The sequence below is a fragment of the Eulemur rufifrons genome, chromosome 2 (genome assembly GCF_041146395.1).
Source record: "Eulemur rufifrons isolate Redbay chromosome 2, OSU_ERuf_1, whole genome shotgun sequence".
In the NCBI taxonomy this organism is placed as follows: Eukaryota; Metazoa; Chordata; class Mammalia; order Primates; family Lemuridae; genus Eulemur; species Eulemur rufifrons.
Genome location: NC_090984.1, coordinates 88,935,103 through 88,952,048, shown reverse-complemented (window position 1 = coordinate 88,952,048; position 16,946 = coordinate 88,935,103). Strand labels below are relative to the sequence as shown.

At 38.7% G+C, this 16,946-nt stretch overlaps 1 protein-coding gene across 2 annotated transcripts in view; it reads left to right on the top strand.

Annotated features, from left to right (window-relative positions):
* Positions 1-16,946, top strand: part of RTN1 (reticulon 1) — a 209,991-nt gene that overhangs the window by 180,196 nt on the left and 12,849 nt on the right. The window contains exon 1 of one of the 2 annotated variants that reach the window (XM_069465011.1): positions 6,261-6,437. The exons of the other annotated variant lie outside the window; for it this stretch is intronic. Coding sequence (XP_069321112.1) covers positions 6,377-6,437 — 61 coding nt within the window. The 5' untranslated portion in view covers positions 6,261-6,376. Of the gene's footprint in view, positions 1-6,260; positions 6,438-16,946 lie in introns of those variants that run through there. 2 annotated transcript variants of the gene reach the window in all.

Below are 16,946 nucleotides of genomic sequence, written 5' to 3'. Positions count from 1 at the left end.
CTAACATTCAAGACATACATTTTGTAAGGCTATAGCTACTATATTGAAACCTTTTGGAAATGGTTCACCATTCTAGTGCCATTAAGAACATTTGTGATTCATGGGAGGTCAAAATAACCTTAATAGGAGTTTGGAAGAAGTTGATTACCATTCCCATGGATGACTTTGAGGGGCCTCAAGACTTCAGTGGAGAAAGGAACTGCAGATGTGGTGGAAATAACAAGAGAATTAGAATTAAAAGTGGAGCCTGAAGATGTGACTGAATTGCAGCAATCTCATGATCAAACTTGACCAGATGAGTTGCTTCTTACGGATGGTTTCTTGAGATGAAATCTACTGGTGAAGATGCTGTGAACGTTGTTGACATGATAACAAAGAATTTAGAATAGTACATAAACTTAGGTGATAAAGCAGCAGCAGAGTTTGAAGGAATTGCCTCCAATTTTGAAAGAAGTTCTGTGGGTAAAATGCGATCAAACGGCATTGCATGCTATAGAGAAATCTTTTGTGAAAGACAGAGTGAATCAATGTGCCATACTTCAGTGTTGTCTTATTTTAAGAAATTGCCACAGCTTCCCCAACCTTTAGCAAACAGCACCCTGATCAGTCAGCAGCCATTAACTTCAAGGCAAGAACCTCCACAAGCAAAAAGATTATGACTTGCTAAAGGCTCTTGATCATTTGCATTTTTAGCAACAATGTATTTTTAATTAAGATATGTGCATCATTTTTTAGCCATAATGTTATTGCATATTTAATAGGCTACAGCATAGTGTAAACAAATTTTTATATGCACTGGTAAATCAGAAAATTCGTGTGACTAACTTTATTGCGATATTCACTTCATTGGAGCGGTCTGGAACTGAATCCACAATATCTCCAAGGTATGCGTGTAAGCATATAGAAAATTCAAAAGAATCTACAAACAGAACTAATAAGTGAATTTAGCAAGGTCACTATATAAAAATGTATTAACCTGGTATAGCCTTTTCCATTTCTACTTTCAACTTTCTTATTTCAACTATGTATTTGGATTCTCTTTTGTAAACATCCTTTGGCTTTGTTTTTTTCATCCACTATGATGGTTTCCATCTTTTTAGCTGGCATTACTTGGATATATTTAGATGTATTTCTAATACTGTAAGTCCTCACTTGGCATTGTGGATAGGTTCTTGGAAACTGTGCCTTTAAGTGAAAAGACATACAGCAGGTTCTCAAATGATGTCATTTTGTTCAAGGTAGGTTCATTTATAACGCTGATGAGAAAAAAAAAATGGTTCCATTTTATATCTTTTTGTTTAAAGTCACAGTTTCCAAGAACCTCTCTATGACATTAAATGCAGATTTACTATACTTCCTTTTGTGCTTCCCAGGTACCAGTTCCCTTTTTTTTTTTTTTATTCTCATTTTCCCCGTTCCTGACTTCTGTCTGTTTGATTGAATTTATTAATTCCCTTGTTTGTGCATGATATTCACTTAGAAATTATATGTTCTAGTTATTTCCTTTTAGTGGTAACACTTAAATATTTAATACACAAATCTTGCTGGTCAAAGACTAAAGTTATTATTTCCATCCTCCTCCTGAGCAATGCAGGAATCTTAGAATGCCTTTTAGTTTTATCACTCCCTTCCACCTCAGGTTCTCTTTTTGTCTCCTGTTTTAGTTTTACCTTTCTTTTACAAACCCCCAAATTAACCATTACTAATTTTTAATGCTCAGCATTCCTTCATGCATCTCTCTTCTTCCTACTAGGTTCAGTTTTCTTCTTCCTGAAGTACCACCTTTGCTAGATTTTTCTTTAAGGTCTGCAATTAGTAAATTCTCTTAATTTCTTAAGTATTTGAAAATGTCTGTATTAGTCTTGCTGGGTATAGAATTCTAGATGAGATTATATTCCTGTGCTACTTTGAGGACATTATTGACTCAAACTATTGTATTCTTGTTTTGTGAAATTCTGCTGTTGGTCTAACAGTTTCTCTGTGGTAATCTGTATTTTATTTAGGCTTGCTTTTAAGAGTTTCTCCTTGTCTTTGCCTTGCAGTTCCACTATGATGTGGGTAGGAGTATTGATTTCTTCTTATTTGTCTTGCTAAGGGCCGATTGACTGTTATAATCTCTAGAATTTATGTCTTTTATCAATTCTGGAAAATTCCTAATTTGGACAAATTATTCAACTTCTCATGTTAGGCCACTCCTTAAGGCCCTTCAATGTCTCCCTCATTTACCCACAGAATTACTGCTCAGGCCTGTCACAATCTGGCCTCTGCACATGTCTGTGATTAAGTTTCCCATTCCATGTCTGTCTGCCAGGAAAGCCCCGTGATTCAAACTGGTGATGCTATTTCTTGTTCAAAATTCAGCTCAGTTATCACCTACTCTCTGAAGCCTTTCCTGAAACCTCTTCTTCTCCCTAACCACTGTTTTGTATATCCGTTCTTTCCTGCTCATACATCTATCAGTGGATTGCATTTATCTATTTATGTGTAAATTTCCCCCCACTAGACTCAAGTTCCCGGTGGACAGCTACCTTTGTATTTACAGAGATAGGCACTAAGCATGGGCTTTATAAATGTTTGTAGATAGAGTAAATGAATGAATTAATCAATCAATCAAAAAATGAGGGTAAACACTGTCTTCCTCATAGGGCCCTTGTAACAACTAAATGTATACCACATGAGAAAGCTCTTGGCAAGTAACAAGTGGTAATCCATTGTTTGAATATCCACAATTCATGCATTATTTTGGTACAGTGCATTATATAGCACATTGGTTGTCTTTTTAAAGTTCTTTATTCCATATGGCATAAAGTAGAGTTCTTAGTGTTCTTTGATCACCATGAAGTGTATTTTTGGTTCTCTGCCTTTTCTTCTAATTGCTATACTTCTCAGAGAAAAAAAAGATCAAGCAGTTCTATGGGAATGCTTGATATAGTTTACCAGTTCTTACATTCTGTCATGAGAATTCAGAGCATCTGTGAGTGCTCTTCTCCCATATATCTTAGCAGTGCTCTCCTGCTCTTCCTTCAGGTGTCTGCTCCAATTTTACCATATGAGTTAGACTTTGCTGACCCTCCTTATAAAATAGCAAACTTCTACCCCATGCCCACTCTATCCTCTTTTGCCTGCTTTATTTTTCCCATATGCTTGTTCACAAATAACATATTACATATTTACTTTTTCTATTATTATTTGCCCACACACGCACTAGCACATATACTTCTTTAAGGTAGGAACTTTGCTTTATGCCTAGAGAGTGTCTAGCACATAGTAGGTGCTCAGTCAATATTTGCAGAATAAATGTGTTGACGTAGGTGCCACTGATTCTTATCAGTAAAATCCTGGTGCTATAGGAGACACACCATACAGCCACTCTGGGCATGCTAGCCTTCAACATTCATCTTGATCTGGGATGAGATTACAAAACTCAACTATTTTGCTTTTCCTTAGAACAGACTGCCTAATGCATGATTTCATCCTGAAATCTAAAGAAATCACTTCCTCTCCTGGCAGGCATCTAAACCAAGAATCTAAGCTGGCTGTGGATAAAGCCCGTCTGTTCTCTACTGGTTTAAAGATAGTGGCAATTCCTGCCCGCTTTTAGCAAGCTTTATTTTGCTTTCTGTTTTCTTTCACCACTTAAGGAAAATTTACATATCTTTTCTACCCATTTTATCGTTTAGATCTTGGCAAGAGCATTCAATTAATACTGTGTGTGCACTTGTGCAAAGAAAGCACCCATTTACAATGTTTATGGGAAATGAATTCTTATCGTTTCATAGAAACAAACACCTAAAGCTTTAATTTATTTGTATAAGAGAGAGGCCCAGAGTTGATAAATGACTTGCTGAAGGCCACGTAACTTACAATTCAAGTCATTCCTGATTTTCCTTTGATAAATTCATTTATGTTTCTTTTACCACCTATTCGTTAATCTAAAGCTCCCCCAATTCTTATTTCATTAGTGTGAGTCTTTGTGTCATCTGTCATCTTACTTCCTCAACCTTCAACTATCAAACTGCTATATCAGTTTTTTCACGTGCCACCAAACTTCTCTCTTCAGACTTAGTATGACTGGAAATGATTTGGTCTTGAAGCTAAGCTGACCTTCCAAGGTCAATTTTGTGATCAATGAAAGCACATGGCCCAAGAAATCTGACATAAGCTAGCCTCCACTGGCTTCTGCCTCATTGGGGCTGTGCTGCTCTCAGCTTGCTACTCAGATTAGCAGTGCACACCATACAGACTGTCAGATTCCCAATGCCCCATGTTTCTGGTAATGCTGCTGGACACTTAACACTTACCACTGAAGGTACCTGCTGGCACCTTCTGGACTTGAGGGCTGATCACTGGGGCTATCGCTGGACTGGCAGTGCCTCCTAGTGGCCAAGGCTCTAAGGATTTCCACTTGAAAAGTGGCCAGGGCAAGAACAGCCACCCGCACCCCCTGCCCTGCGCTCTTCCTCCTTCTGGGTCTTGTCCTGCATCATCGTGCAGTGAGAATTCGGTGCTGATCAGGCCATCATCATGTACCAATCTTCTCACTATTTTGCTGACTGAATTCCCCAAAATGACCATCACAATGAAAAAAAAGGGGGTGGGGGGGTGGGGGAGCAGTGAATACAAATAGTGGAAAGTCACTAATGTCTCTAGAGCAGGCCAGTTTAAAAAGTGCTTTGTAATAATGTAGTCACTGTTGTTCCTTCCCATCAACCCCGTGGGAGCTCTGACACTGCATTAAGTGTCCTCAAGAATAATTTCAGATTTATTACAGAAATATGCAGACGCCCAGCTGGTTTCTCGTGACGCTTGTATTCTGTAAAGAATATGCATGACCCCAAAGATCATATTTTAAAGATTATATGCTTCATAAAAATGAAAGATAAATCATGTTTACAAGTGTAACCTTGAGGTGGCTGTCCTTAGGCCCTTGCTGGCACAGGATATGCAAATGTAGATTGGGGTCTGGGAAGGAACACCTCTGGGAACTGTGGAATAATCTGGAAAGCTCCACTTCCCCAGGAGGCAGAGAGAAAGCCTGGTAATGGATAAGGCCAAGCCACAACAAAATGAAGTGGGGAGTCTGTCTTTGGTGTCTAGGAACTCTTCCATTAGATATACCCCTTTGGTCTCCAAGATATCCTCTGTCCTTACGCTGGGTCTTGTCTTCTCAAGGGACCCCTTCCACCCCGACCTTCTTTTCCAGACAATGCCAGTCCTTTGTCTTTGCTACTTCCCCCCTTTCCTCATCAAAATACACCTCTCCCCTGTCCATTCTTTCAAGGTCTTGGTGCGTGTTCTGATAAAGTAGTTTATGCTAAGAACAGAACCCATTGTTCTGTTCCTTCCTTGGATATTTGCATTTTAACTGGGGACTCCTAAAATCCTTGAATAACTGGGCTTGCAAGCCAAACTCATCTCCCAAATTATACACACCACCCACCTCCATCACCCCACAATGCTCAATCTCAAAGATAACACTGTTGAGACAATGCCCTTTGCTTCCTTGAGTTCTGTTTTGAATGTCCCCACACTGACCACCCTTGGACTGTCACTGCAATGACCAGTAACTCCATGTGCCAGAGTCTAGGGGCTTTGATCTGGGGCCCACAGGCACCACATTCTGATACTTATTCATTCAATCTGCAAACAGAGGGGGTAGAAGGGCAACCGGAGAAACACACACGCCCTCAGTGATGAGCTAGAGGATTTCTTTCCAGCGATTGCTGCTTGCCAAGAAGGGTTTTAGATAGCTGTGGAATATTCCAAAAGAGGGAGAGAATCTGGCAATTCTTTGGAAGATTCCAGGCAATTAAAATTCATTGTGGTTAATAGAATTTCCAGAAGTAGGGAAGGGAGAGGTGAGAGAACGGTGGGGACAATTAGAAGCCATTATGCTGCAAGCCGGACATTTGCATTGCCATTGACTCGGTCTTGTCCAACAGGTTTCTTGGGTTTCAAAGAAATTTCTAGAATATGCATCCGGCCAGTCAAAAACAGCCCATGTCCCCGTACTTTCACCCCCACCCTTGGCCCTTTTTCCCCAATCCTAGGCCATATAAGTGCCTTCCAAGTCGGAACCGGTTTAATCGTCTCCAGGGTAGCACCCCTCGGCGGCCGGGCCAACGCTGTCGCGCCGAGGCTCCCGCATCCAGTGCGCGCAGGCGGCTCCGGGCCGCGCTGCGCTGATTCGCTGCCGGCCACGCAGACTGCGGCGCCGCGGCACGCCCGCCCCTCGCCGCACGCCGGCTGCTGCAGCCTCGGTCTGTCTACAGCCGCGCGGCCACCGCGAGCCCAGCGCTGCAGCCCGGGCACTGACGCTTGAGTGCACGCTCAGCGCCCCCGAGGAGAGCAACGGCGAGCCCCTAAAGCCCGCACGATGCAAGCCACAGCCGATTCCACCAAGATGGACTGTGTGTGGAGCAACTGGAAAAGTCAGGGTATTCTCTTTATTTTAGTAATGCATGCCCGAGGCGCACGGGAAACCGGGATCCGGACTCGTCCATTGTGCATCATTTCACCTGTGGGACCTGTGCATGCTTTATGCCCAAGAGCTTTCTGTTGGGGGGAGTAAACCTGTTATTTCAAAAATCAAAATGGATGGTGTTTGATTTTTTTCTTTCCTTTTTTTTTTTTTTACTCCTCTCCACCCCTTTGTTCTCTTGTTGTAATGCTGGTTTTTTAAATAATGCATCATTCACCTCCTCCGGGAGTTCTTTTGGGATCCGTTGATAATTCAGTACTTCTTTAACCTTTTCTCATCCCAAGAGTTAAAGTGCTTTCTTATTGTTCCATGCATCCCAGTGCATTTATGTCTGCCCAGAGGTTGAAATCTGGCAAAACCATTAGCTGAGAGGGCTCAAGAGCATCCTTCTAAGAGGGACACACCCATTTCAGGGTTGTTATTTGTGGTGACACAAAGGAAACTGGAAATGCAGACTAGCTCTCGAAATCCTGAAAATATGATGGCGTAGCCACATATTACGATGGTTCACTTTGAAATATTTCAGTGTTTTTGTCTGTCATTAGAGTAACCTGTGACTATTATTTATTAATAATGGATATCTGTGGAATAAATGGAGGGAGATAACAAAACAATGCCGATAGCCCTCTAGTATAACAGATTTATTTTGGAACAGTCCATATTAGCACTGGGTGTGGCCACCCTCCAGCCTGGCTTGGATGGCTTTTCAGCCATTTTTATTCAGCCTCATATTTCACACTTCCATCTCTCCTTTGTTACATTAAAATTCTCCCTTTCACCTTGCTCAGTTACAGATTCTGAGAAGAAAGATGATTTACAAGAACGAATTGTGTGTAGTAACTTGGGTGTTTGTCAGATGAAGTGTCTTTTAATTTTTAACAAACATGGTTCTGAAGAAGGCGCGTTTGATTTAACCTGCAGGGTTTTGCAGCATCCCTCGGGGGACCAAGAATACTCTGGAGCAGCAGTTGAGTTTTTAAAAACCTGGCATCCTCCCCTTGTAATTTTATACCACAGGAAAAAGAGGGTGTCTTTTCTTCTTTAATGCCTCTGGGAATTTTCTTTGGTGTATTTTTTAAGAAAAACACAAATCTCAGAATTCAAAGCACGCTTGCCTTGCCTCTTGTTTGTTGGGCTGGGTGGCAATGACATAAAATGCAATTGCCTACTTCAAATTTCTTGGTTCTATCGGAAATACAGTTGTCAAAAGTAAATAGATGGACCTGATAAATGTAAAAGCCAGTAAATAAGATATTTATGGCAATGGAGGCACAATATTTTAGAGAATGGTGACAAGTGCATGGAATAGCATGTGTTTGTGTAATATAGAAGGAAGCTGTGAAAATTCTATGTAACATTTCATTCTTGTTATGTGTTTAGACCCATCCGGTTTATTTGATATACACACTTGACAACCATGGCTTGATATAATATCAAGTCTGGTTGGACATAAAGACTGGTTTTTAGACTACGATTACGGGCTTTTTCTATTTTTAACAAAAGTAGATAGGAAAAGATGGCAGGTTTTCTGTTTGATTTGTGTAAGATATAGGATGCTATTTCATCACAGTCCTATGTGTTTTGACTCAACTTGCCTCAATTGACCTTCTCTCTGGGGTTTAAAAAACAATGTATGGACATTTGTCTTCCGATAACACAGAATGTCATAGTTTGCCCATTGAAGACAATCATTTCCATTTCCGACCTACAGCTACTTGTGAAGATTAATTGAAGATCGTTGAGGACCTTTTATACTCAGTGACCTTTGGTAGTCTTCAGTACCATTGATTTCCTTTTGTCAAACAGAACAAAGCCATTATCTTGAAAACTGACTATACCTAACTGGGTGGGTGGGTTTATAGGCACAAAAGAAAAATGGTAAGAAGTGAATTATTCTTTTTTTTCTCCTCACGGTGAATTTTTAATCTAAACTAAATCTAGAATAAGATTTTTGTTTTGTTTAGCATTTTCGGTGTATCTTCTTCATTTTCGTTTCCTTATTATAAAAAACAGTTGTCTTTAACTCTGGCTATACGTTGGAATCACTTGGGAAGCTTGAAAAAAACACAAAGGATGCCTGAGCTCCACTCCTAGAGAGTCTGATTCAATTGAGCCAAGCATCAGTATTTTTTAAAAAACTCCTCAGGTGAGTTTAATATGTAATCAAGGTTGAAGCCACTTGTGTGTAATAATTCATGGCCCAATCCATAGACCAGCAGAGGTCCAGAAATAAATGATAAAACGGGTGTGATCTGGGAGCAGCGGTGAAGGCAGTTAAAAGAAGTCAGTGCAATGTTGTTAATAATGTCCTCTAGAAGTATTAGGAGATGAAAGTTTTGCTTGGAAAGGAAATAATGTGAGTTTCAGGTTTCCTCCATATTATTGAACATTCCATGGAAAAACGCAGCAGATTGAATATTTCATGAAGACTTCACTGAAACTAATTATATGTCATAAAAACTGTAGTGCATACACAAAAGGAACCTTATCTTACCAACATACATGATTTCAGCTATAGACAAAAATGTTTAAAGAGAGGCTAAAGTCCACATTATACTATCTCACACCGATGGTGCTTCCAATTTAAAAAAAAATTATACAACTACTACCAAATATTGGTTAATAAAACAAAGCACATTCTACTCAAAACCAAATGAGAATAAAACAGTAACCTAATAAAATACCTATATAGATAATAATCTTACAGATCAGTATACTTATAACTACTATTTATGGGGCACTTTTACTGAGTGCTTTGCTTGCATTATTGCATGTAATCCTCGCAGATCCCATGAGGTATAAGTTCTATTATTGCCCCCATTTTACAGGTGATGACTGAGGCTTCTGTCCAGGCACACAGCTAGCTATGCCAGAGGCTGGATGCAAGCCTGGGCTGTCTGTCTCCACAGCCTCTCACTTCCCACTGCTCCACCATCTGCCTCTGAGGTAGATGGCTTTTTCCTCAACGAGTTTTCTAAAGATATGAATTATTAATATCTATGTAGGTAATTGTGTGGACTTAATGACCCCTCACACGAGATTTCATTTTGCAAAACATCTTCTCATTTGAGCTTTTCAATGTACTCTTGAGATGCAAAGAAGTTAAGTGACTTGCCCAAAGTTTTGTGGTAAGTGGCAAAATTAAGTAGTAAATAGTGATTCTCCTGGCTTCAAATCCAGAACTCTTCCCATCCCAGACCTCCCCTGCTTCTCTTACTAGTGTTAAGTTATAGAAAATGAACTCTATTTAGCTCTGCTGAGATATTTTCACATAGGTTCTCTCTTTACGGACAAAGCAAAATTTAGCAGCAAGTCGTTGATCTTGACTAATTTATGCCATCGTTGTTGTTGTTGTCATCACCATCATCATCAATTCATCACCTCTAGATTCTCTATAAATACTAGCTATGTGCCAGTTGCTAAGCTTTTACATACCTTGTCTTAATTAAGACTGCATGAGATTTTTGTGTTACTCTCATTTCATAGAGGAGGAAACTGAGGGTCTTAAGGCTGAGAAAGTCAATAATTTGCCCCAGGATGTAACTGGGTCCTGAACACTGGCCATTCTGATCATGAAGCCCACACTTTTAATATTACCTAAATCCAAATGGTGTTGTGCCAGGGGAACAAAGTTTGATCAGAACCATCCATCCACATGGTTCTATTTGTGCTTTTTCTAGATTTCACTGTCCTCGATAAATGGATCTGGCAGGATGCTTAGTAATATGGTGGATTGATACATGTGTGCTTGGGGCTAAGGGTCAGCTCCCATTTGACTCTGGGTGGCAGCATTCTGTAGTTACAGCTTCCCCAGCGTGTAAGTTATTGATGGAAAGAAGATGAAACACTTTGCAGAGAGTGTAACCTAAAGGCATTAGCTTTTTTTTTTTTCTTTTTACAAAATAAAATATTTTGAAAATTCTTTGCCTGGCCTACAGTGCTCTGTGGAAACACTTCAGGGTAGTGTGTTCTGAAGGTGCTAGTTTGAAACTTTTATTAAAGAGCCAAGCATCTCAGAATACACAGAGGCAATATCTGTTTTAGCCACAGTAATTGCAAGAAATACTTACCTTTTGAAAATGGCATTTGGTAAAGACAATTTTATACATCTACATAAAGGCATACCAACACTACCTTTTATCAAAATCGGCATTTAGACTCATTAGAATATTGTAAAAATATTACAACATTAAATATTACATTTATAAACTCTCTGCAGATTCTAATGCGATCCAATGGGAAAACTGGCTTAGCTGGAAAGCTGGAGATTTTTTTTTCTTAGTGAAAGAAAACTCTTACTATGTAGATAGTGTACCAAATGTAGGTAGTCAGTTACTCTGTTGAAAATAAAGGTCTGTCTTTTCACCGTGTATTACCATTTTCAAGAGAATCTTTATAAGGTAAAATTTCAAAGTTTTGAAAGAATAATGGCTTTATTATTTTTCTAAAAATAATGAATATACATTATGAAATTTTTCATTTGTACAAAGAGAGGTTCAAATGAAGCCACAAATCACCCAAAATTCTACTACCCAGAGTTAATAAATGTTAATTAATATTTGCTGAATATTATCTAATATGTCTATATATAGCATTAAAATGAAGCTAAGGGGCTAGGTAGGCAACAGAAACAGTTTTTATAAAATAAGAGTGTATATATCTCAAAAAATATTTAAAATAATTTAATGGAAGTAGCAAACATGAAACTGAAAGAATTGTGGAACTTCAGATACATGTGTCTTTACTATAAGAGTTATTCCTAAAATTAAGAAAAAGACTATGATAAACATCAATAGGTTCAAATCATTCTTTAATTACATGTTTCAGTTTTAAACTGTACAGATGGTCTCTCTGCAGTGTCTTTTTTTAAAAAAAGAGGATTCATGACAGATGAGAAAGGTTGACAAAAAGGCTGATCTAAATTCCCAGCTTCAAATCTATTATGTCTCTCAGATTTCTCTGGAGTAATCTTGTTTCATTTAAAAACAATAATAATCCTGATATTCTATAGACTAAAGCATTATGATTACTACATATGAATAGGGATTGTGGATGAAATCTTCCATCGTAGTTAGGAGGCCCTCCCTTCATATTTAAAAAGTCTCTTTCCCTTTCCCTTCTTCCCTCCTTCCCTCTCTCCCTCCCTTATATTTGAAATGATATTCTGTACTTAATTCTTTTGCATTGTTAGACTAGTTAATACATTCTGGAACAGAATCTGTGAAGTAATTGATATATTTTAAATTGCTTTATAAGAGAATTAAATTCTAAAATCCACTGAATCCAACAAGACAAAATCTGAGTTAGGCCTTGAGTGGATGGCTCTCATAAAATTACCTCTTTTTAAAAAAATAATTATATGTACGTCACAACCAAATTTCCCATCCTTCTCAACCTGATCTCCTAAGTTGTGTGCATGTTTGACCCACATATTATTAATATTTACTTACTGTCACTATTCCAGTTCTTATGAAGATACACACAGACACGCAAAGAAACATGGCTGCCTCATCATTAAGCTCAAAATTTGAAAGCCAAGAATTTGACATTAATGATTTTTTAAAAGCCATCTTCTGCCTAGGTGACAGTTGATAATAATAGCTACTTTAAAATCTTTTTTTTTTAATTTCAGCTTATTATGGGGGTACAAAAGTTTAGGTTATGTATATTGTCCATGGCCCCCCACCCCCCGAGTCAGAGCTTCAAGCGTGTCCATTCCCCAGAGAGTGTGCATCGAACTCATTATGTCTACTTTAAAATCTTGATAATTATATTTAAGACTTATAGCATATGTTTCACATAAGAAAATTTTAGGAGTTTTACAAGTTAGGAGTATAAATTTCTATTTCTCCAAAATATTTTTGAGTTATATCTTTAAGTTAAAACTGAGTAAAGTCTTACTGTTTCACAAAATAAAATCCTAAATTCTTTCTTATTTCCTGTATTGCCAAAGGGAGAAAAAAATAATTCCAGCATTATTTAGTTCTTTGCCAAAACTGATATTAATGTTGAACAATTGAAAAGTACAAACATAACACATTTTAATTTTTAGAATTTATTGCAATTCCACCCATTTTGCTGTGGGCATGCTTCAAATGCAGTCATACTTTATCTCCTTCCTTGAGAAATAGTTCACCAAACTGAACATTGGCAAGCTTCAAATTTAGTGGTAATTAGTATCAAGGACATAGTATTTTATTGAATGGAACAGAGGTACAATGAGAGATCATTCCTGGTATCTTTTTAGCTGAAGAAATATTTTTGCTGTTATGATCTGGGTCAAAAATTTTTAAATATATTCATATTTAAGAAAAGAGCCAACAGCCCTCTACCTCCATGGTTCTTTTCTATTCCACTACAGTGATGGATTTTAAGAAGATGTGGCACAGACTTAAGATTTTGTTGCTAATTATGATTGATGACCAGCAGACCAAATGAATGGTTTGTATTGATGTGGTCAGAAAGCTTAAAGAAAGAAAAAATACATGAAGACAGTCATTGTCTAGTGCTCACAAATCTTTCTTCATGCCTCAACTACTATATTCCCAAAGCCTATCTTTCCCTCTGTGTGGCTGTCTCTTCCTTTGATCCCAGTTGCCCTGTGAAAACCCCTCCAAGTGAGCTGTGGCTTTGAGAGCAGTTTACAAGGAGAAGCTGGCCCTGCTGTCTAAAATAGGCAGGCCCTGCTGCCTCACTTCCTGGCCAGGCCCGCCCCGTCATGGTGACCAAGGGCCCAGGCATCATTGTGTTAACTTCACAGCTTGGAAAGAACGGGAATGTTCTAGTCCTAGTGGTTAGAATTACCAAACAGGAATCACATACACTTCTTTTTCTTTCTTTCTTTCTTTCTTTTTTTTTTTTTCAGGATATTATGAGGGTACAAACGTTTTGGTTACATTTTGTGTCTTTGCCTCACCCAAGCGAGGATTAGAGGCATGCCCTTCCCCTCTGCAATGCTCACCTCCGTTAGTTCCCATTCACTTCTAAGTGAGGAAAATGTTAAGCCCTGGGTAAACAGAAAGCAGTTTTTGCCTTCAGTCCAACCTGAGGAGTAGCCTTAGGAGACACTGTGTTTGCTTTTGTCTCTCTTGGAAGAAAAGCACGAGAGATTGCTGCTGGCTGTGCCTTTGGCAATCAGATTCTTCATTTTCCTTTGTTCCACCAAAGCTCATTTAGGGTAGTGGATTAAATGCTGTGCACGATTACTGTCTATAGGACATAGCAGGCTTAATGTGTCTTTCCTTTCAAAACATCCACAGAATTATTTAAAAGTCTAGAAATAGTGCTGGCATTCTTCTCTTGACAATTATACTGGTTGTATTTAGGAGGTGTGAGGGAAGGGCCTGGAAAATGGAATCTCTGCAGGTGTCTTATCAGCAAAAAGTCCCTGCCAGCAGTTTCCCCCCTCGGGGCTCCTAGATTACCATTTAAAGTTCTAATCTGTGTGGGAGACTGTCTTGGCAAATGAAACTCATGGATTAATTGACTGGAAGATGTCATCTCTGAAGGTCTCTGTGTCTGTTTAAAGAATTTTATTACATCTACTTCCACTATCTTTCTCCAGCTTCATGTAAAAAGAGGAAAGATTATTAAAGTAGGGAAAGTTACCTCCATTTCTTCTTGTTAACATTTTGTGGTGACACTCTGTTTGCTTCACGAAAATGAGTCAGAAAAAAACTGGCTTTCTGTCACTGCTTTGGACAATGGGTTGGAAATGACTACAATTATTGTAGTCAAATCATTGGAAGCTTGCTAAAAAGTAAATCAACAGCATATCTTTTTTCGGCAATTCTTCTGTTGAAATGCCGATATCTACAAATAGGAATTTTTCATATTTCCTCACTTGGCCTTTTAAAAAGTAGCATTATCTTGTCTTATAGCAAGTGGTGCATTGGTGCCTGAAATATTTTCTGGGCCAAGATGGAATATAAATATACATTAAGAATAGGGTACAGTACAGATAACTGAACAATTTATTGCCATTTGATATTATCCACTTACACTACTACATTTTGTCTTATAAATAAGATATGGATAGTTGCACCACTGTCTTTTCTGTTTTTACATTTTTAGTAAACTTTCTGAATAATGAAGCCACTATTGGATCATTTAAACGCATTTAAAATAGTTTCCCAAACCAGAATATTTGGACTGCAGCAAAGGGCTTTCTTTCTAGAAATTTGACATAGGATTTCATTTCCATTTAGCTGTTAATTCAAACCTTGGGTCACTTCTCTTATTCTTCTTTTCTGCTAGTGATTGGATTCTGGAAATGAGGGGAATACTGGTTTCAACATTTGGTATTAGGATTCTTCAAATCTGCCAGCTCACCTTTGACTGAATTAGTTCTGAAATAGTCCCAGGCAGGCTGCAGCATGTACTTATGTACTTGTGGTTTGGGGGCTAAGATGAAATCACCAAGCTCAGTCCGTTTATCAAATTGATAGGACGCACTGATCTCTCATTTCAAAGCCAATGTGTTACTCCTCAGGGTTTTTTTTTTTTTTTTTTTAGCACAGTAGCTTTAATATTTATAATTGGCAAAGCAATATAGTAATATACCTGTCCTAGTGAGTATGCTTAGTGAATGTACACTCAGATGTTGAAACTCTCATCTGGCTTTTCTGCATTAGGAGGATATTAAAAGAGAAAAGCTATTTATACTTTATTGTACCAAGACCCCTTAGGATAATTTGTTCCAGTTACAGAGTTACTTATATTTTTCTTGCTTGGGTTCTAAAGAAACTTTATTCAAATACCTGCTTTTCTGGATCTGGTACTATAAAGCTTCCTACACAAGTTCACGTCATTCTAAGAAAAACTAAAATGTGAAAAATCGGCATTTACACAGCAGATTTGAAACACAGAAATTCTGTCTGACCCCACCTTCATCACCTCCTACCCTTCCCACTGAATCATCAGAACTTCAGGATTTGCTGGCACTCTGACCACATATGTCATTGCCATTCTCCCAGACTGGCAGTCCCCAGCTGTCTAGACTGTTATTCCCAGCCTGAGCCCCACGGTCATTCATTTCAATTCTGTCCTCTTGGATCTTAGAGTCCTCTGACCGTGCTCCTTATGCCAATTCACAGCCCTGGGTCACCCACCGCCTACCAATGAGAACACTGAGCATCTGACCCCATTGATTGGATTCGCTAGAAATCCTTGACTTTATCCAAACCCTCTTTACTTTTTGGCAGCCCTTTTTTTCATTCCTTTTTGAATCCTTACTGTATTTTTCAAGACCAGTGCTGTCCAATAGAAATACAATGTGAGCCACATATATAACTTGAAATTTTCTAGCAGCCACATTAAAAAGTAAAATGAAACAAGTATAATTAGTTTTGATTATATATTTAATTTAATCCAATATATCCAAAAGAATTAGCCTTTTGACATACAATCAATATAAAAAGCATTAATGAGATATTTTGCATCCTCTTTTATACTGAGTCTAAGATCCAGTAAATTGTTCATATATACAGGACACCTCATGTGGACTGGCCACATTTCAAGTGCTCAGTGGCCTTATGTGGCTCATCACTACTGTCTTAGACAACACAGCCTTGGCTTTTCCCACTCTCTTCAAGCCCTACCCTAACCTGCTCAGTCTCAGGAAGACCTCATGACTAATTTTCCAGGGAAAATTCGAGTTAATTTACCCCAAGCCGCTTTATTTCATTTCCTCCTCAACAAGTATCTATAGCCACACTCATACTTTCCCAAAACGTCTCTCCATCTTTAGCCATCCCTTCCTTCTTCTCCCTTCTTGGAAAGAAAGAGCTATGGCTAATCCCATTTTTTTTCCCTACCTTTGATGAGACTTTGCTTAATCCAATATCTCCTCTTTCTAGAATCTTCACCCCTCCCTTCCAAACTTTACTTGCTGCTACTACTCCCCAAACTACCATCTTCTTTATTACTTCGAACTTCCCACTGCCCAGCCAGCCCCTTACACTAGGGATCTCCTCCTCACTATTCCTAACACTGCTCTCTCCAAAGTTATGAATGACCTTCCAGTCTCCAAATCCAGTGGTCCTTTCTCAATTCTCATTTCCTTGCTGCATCTACAACATTCTACCCTAGACCTTCTCCCTTTCTTCTGAGAAGTTTCCTTCTCCTTGGCTGCCATAACCTACACTATTGTGGTGCCCTTTCTAACACTCAGGACTGTCTTTTCTATAGCTCTGCTTATTCCCTTTGATCTTAAACCATGGTGTCATCCTAAGCTGCATCCCTTAGCCTCCCCTGCCTTGGAGACTTCCTCCACTCTCATGGCTTCATTTCTACTAGGAATACACCCCAATGTAAATATTCTGCCCTCTGTACTAAATTTCAGTCCTGCACTTCCAATTGCCTACTGTGCATATTCATCTGACTATCATTGGATATATGATATTAAGGACCATTTTAACTCAGGGCTACTGTGACAAAAGCTAAACACAAATCATTTAACTTCCAA